Genomic DNA, 4,610 nt, shown 5'->3' with positions numbered 1-4,610 from the left:
TGTTTATTGAAATATTGTATTTATTAAAAATATTAATACTTTTTATTAATTCATTAATTAACATCTTTTTAAATTGTTAATTAATGCAAGTTATAATTTAAATTGTATTTTAATATTATTTAAATTATATTTGAAACTATAATAATATAATTAAATTATAAATAGTAATTAAAAGTATTTATATTTAAATTATTTATTTAAATATGATTTATGTTATAAATAGCAGAAAATTACATTTAATGAACAAAAATTAGCCAAGAAAGTAACAAAAAATAAAGTACCAATAATTTTGTCATAATTACCAAAAGTTATCCAAGAAATTAGAAAAAATGGATTAACATGATTTCTAATAATTATGATAAATTACCAAAAATTAAAAAATATAACCATAAAAATTACTTTTTGAAAATATATACTAATTATTAGTAATCTTCATGAAGTAAATGTAATTAGTTTATTGTGTATTTAAAATACATTTGTTTTTTCATATAAATTATAAATTATATAATTTAAACATTATAAGCCTTGCCTATGATGATATTAGTTTATAATGTTACAAATGAAAATAGAAAAAATGTATTGTGGTTAAGAAAATGTGTTTATTATTATGTATTCCAATATTTTACTTTCACTAAACAAAGTCCATGCATTGTGTCTGGTTTAAACGAAAAAGTAGGAAAGGGTAGGGAAATGTAGGAAACCTTTCCTTACCTTTTCTTACATTTTTCTACATTTCTTTTATGCTGTGTTTGTATATATTTCCCTACGTTTTTCTTCCTTTTTTTACCTTTTCCTTTAAACTAAACATAACCTTAGGCTATATTTGATTTGAAGGAAAAGATAAGGAAAGGAAGAGAAATATAGGAAAACCTTAGGCTAAACCAAACACAGCCTTAGTAAATTTTCTACACCCACGGCCATCACACGGAAATCCATCTCACGAAGGAAATCGATCGGTGACCAGGAAATAAACAAAGCTCAGCAATAATTCTCCGTTGTTATCCGCAATCGATCGGTGACCAGGAAATCGATCGGTGACCAGGAAATCGATCAGTGACCGAGAAATCGATCGGTGGTTATCGGCAATGGCCGGAGCAGCAGCGCAGAATACCCAATTCACCCAGCAATTCCTAAGCAGCGTCCTCTCCCAGCGTGGTCCATCGGCTCTGCCCTACACTGAAGACGTTAAATGGCTAATCCGACAACAGCTCCTCTCCCTCGTCAACATCTACCCAAGCCTCCAGCCCAAGACGGCCACCTTCACTCACAACGACGGCCGAACCGTAAATCTCCTCCAAGCCGAAGGCACCATCCCCATGTTCTATCAGGAGGTCATGTATAACATCCCTGTTGTTATCTGGCTCATGGAGTCTTACCCTCGCCAGCCCCCCTGCGTCTACGTCGCTCCAACACGGGACATGATCATCAAGCGCCCCCACCCCCATGTCAATCCCTCCGGCCTCGTCTCCCTCCCTTATCTCCAGAATTGGATCTACCCAAGTTCCAATCTCGTCGATTTGGTCCGAAATCTCAGTCTCGTCTTCGGTCGCGACCCCCCTCTTTATACCCGCCAAATACCAGCGCCACCTCCGGCAAACCCTACCCCTACCCCTCCTGACAATTCTTCTGTGATCTCGGCGTCTTCGTCGGCGTCAGGTCGTCCTGGGATTCCGTCCAGGGTTTACTCTTCGTTGTCTCCCTACGGTGGGAGGCTCCCGCCGTCGCCTCAGCACCATCGGCAGCATACGGAAGACCAATCGGAGGTTTTCCGGAGAAATGCGATTGACAAACTTTTGAGTAACTTACATGCCGACATCGATGCGTTGAGGAAGAATAGAGAGGCCGAGATGGAAGGGCTTTTTAGTGCCCAGGCGGTTTTGCGGCAGAGGGAGGATCAGCTTTCCAAAGGGTTGAGGGAGATGCAGGATGAGAAGGAGGGTTTAGAGCAGCAATTACAGATGGTTCTGATGAATTCGGATATTTTGGAGGCATGGTTGAGGGAGAACGAGTCGAAGACGGCGAACATAGGGAAAGTGGATATAGATAATGTTTTTGAGCCTATTGATGCTCTCTCGAAGCAGATACTAGAATGTAGTGCATCAGATTTGGCTATAGAGGATGCCATTTATTCATTGGATAAAGCGGTTCAGGAAGAATCAATTCCCTTTGACCAGTACCTAAGGAGCATCAGGTCGCTATCGCGTGAACAGTTCTTCCATCGTGCTACTTCTTCAAAGCTTAGGGCTACACAGATGCAGACTCAAGTTTCTAACATGGCAGCTCGCTTGTCGCAGTATATCAATTCTTGACAATTCATTTGGTATCTTATGGTTCTCTCATTTACTGTTATACGGATGTCCCGGAGATTATGTTTCTTTAATGCTTAGTTGTGATATTTTTGTATTTCTTTCTCCTTGTATAAATCATAGCTTTTGGATTTTTCTTCTTTTATTTGTAATGTGAGGAAAATACTAGTTGTTATTGAACAACTTATAACTACAGAATAGGTGATATATGGAAATGAATTCTTTTTTGTTGAATTCATCTATAATGATTTCTTTATCTCATTACAATTTCAATGCTAATTTTGTTTGAAGATACTGTAGTTCACCAGATATAGGATATGTATTTTTCTTTGGATATCACCCTGATTATCAATATTGGGAATCTGGGGTTGATGTTTAAGATGACTTCATATTTCTAGCACCAAATTAAGGGCATTTAACCAGTTTGATTACATCCTAGATTATGTACTCTCTGCACCACTTACACCAAAGGAGCCAACTTTAATACATATTTTAAGTAGCATATAGGTGGTTGCCATCTCTGTCATGGTATTTGTAGTGTTAACTGTCCAAGAAAATATAACTTAATTATATCCTAGTTAGATAGATGACTTATTATGGTGCACATGTACATCATCATCATCTAAGCCTCATCACAACTATATGGGGTCAGCTTCATATATGCAAGTACCGCAAAATTTTATCAATTTGCTTAGTTGTCAATAAATGTGGTCCTGGAGAGAGCAAAGTGTACGAAATGATTTATGGAGCTGATTCCATGTGGGTAAGATAAAATGATAATGAAACTGGTTGGATGATATTGACTTTCAAATTACTCAGTTCGAACATCATACACTTCTTGTTGGAGAGTACATAAGAACACTATCTATATGAGGAGAAAAGATATTCTCTTACAATTTGGATCCTTTGTCGTACATTGTTTGTGAATGTAGTATATCAACTGGTGTCCTTGAGCTACCTGACTTTGATAGTTTTGAAATAGTTGTAACAACTCAACTAAGCCCTATCCCAACTAGTTGGAGTTAGATACATGAACCTTGTTCCTCTGTCAATTTATCAGGCTTTCTTCATTAATACGGCTAGCTTCCTTGTCAGCTTTCTCCTTGTCTATATGAGACACTCAGCTTGTGCTAAATTACTCCATAGTGGTCCAATCAATAGACACTTGGACCAGAACAATTGTGAAGAGGTTCATTTCCTTTTGAGTTAAAAAAAAAAAAACAAATGAAAATTGCATTGGAACAGTTTTGAGGGAAAAAATTAGAACAGTTTTGCAGGAGAAGAGTTTTACCTTGATGACAGTTTCCAGGTTTGTCACAATAGTGAGGGTGACCTGGGTAAGGATTTAAAAAGGGTTTTTGAAGAGTGGTGGTGAAGACTGTGGAGACTCTAGGAGAAGAGGTTAAAGCACCGTTCTAACAAGAAGACAAAAAAGATAAAAAATCTCATCTGGTTGGTGTAACCAAGGTTTTCTCACACTTGAAAGATGATCTACATGTGGCAGGCCCATGAAAGAAGTTTAAGAGGGTGTATGAGAGGAAGGGTGTGAAGGACAACACCTGTCATCGTAGGGTTGGAAGAAAAAAACTTGAAACCCGATCAAATTCAAAAAAAAAAAAAAAAAACAAGATGGAAAATTCAAAATTGGTTTTGCCTAAGAAGGCAGGTGTAGGAGTTCAAGGGAAAGACTTGGAAGGTATTGAGGAAGTAACCAAGATGCAAGTGGAAGATGACGAGGTTTATTTTGATCAAGAGAGGCAAGATGAGAAGAAATTCAATTTGGAGAAGATAATTGAAAAGGAAGTTCAGATAAGTAAAACATTGGGCCTTTTTTCCTTGCAGGATGAGGAGTTTGCTAGAAAAAACTTTTATGGAGTTGTAGAAAAGGGATCTAGAATCCCAATTGCTGAGAAAGGGTTGAACTACAGTTGCTTCCAAGCCACCTATCAAGTTCAGAATCCCAACTACTGAGAATTTAGTTTCGATTCGTTTGGACATCAAACTTGATGGGCAACACTTAAAAGATGCATTCACATGGAACCCTGTTGGTTGCAAAAACCAATGGCTAGGACCCTTGGGAATGAAGATGTATCAAGGATTGGGAAGAGAATGAAGGTGGTTGTTGATGTGAGGAGGGTTGGGTAGATGGAAGAAAGAATGAGAGTTCTGCAGGCGAGCCTGGTAAGCAGAGTTGTGGGAAAAGAAATGGATGTGGAGAGAATGGGGGAGGGAGAAGGTCATGGGAGTAAGAAAGAATGCAAGACTTCTGCTATTCATATTTCACAGTCGACAATATGCAGGATG

General features: G+C 37.9%; 1 protein-coding gene across 1 annotated transcript; it reads left to right on the top strand.

The window, feature by feature from the left end:
* The first annotated feature begins 595 nt into the window (after positions 1 to 595).
* LOC148874093 (protein ELC-like) lies at positions 596 to 2,548 on the top strand. The gene has a single exon (XM_088961704.1). The coding sequence runs from the start codon at positions 1,086 to 1,088 to the stop codon at positions 2,307 to 2,309; it is 1,224 nt and encodes a 407-aa protein (XP_088817830.1). The 5' UTR covers positions 596 to 1,085; the 3' UTR covers positions 2,310 to 2,548.
* The last annotated feature ends 2,062 nt before the right edge of the window (positions 2,549 to 4,610 follow it).

The sequence above is a fragment of the Nelumbo lutea genome, chromosome 1 (genome assembly GCF_056320005.1).
Source record: "Nelumbo lutea isolate HS-2025 chromosome 1, American lotus-T2T, whole genome shotgun sequence".
NCBI lineage: Eukaryota > Viridiplantae > Streptophyta > Magnoliopsida > Proteales > Nelumbonaceae > Nelumbo > Nelumbo lutea.
The sequence above is the reverse complement of the archived record's forward strand: the minus strand, read 5'-3'. Positions and strand labels throughout refer to the sequence as shown.

Excerpts from the sequence above, each read along its gene's own strand:
- LOC148874093 (XM_088961704.1), top strand. The coding sequence starts at position 1,086 with ATGGCCGGAGCAGCAGCGCAGAATACCCAATTCACCCAGCAATTCCTA.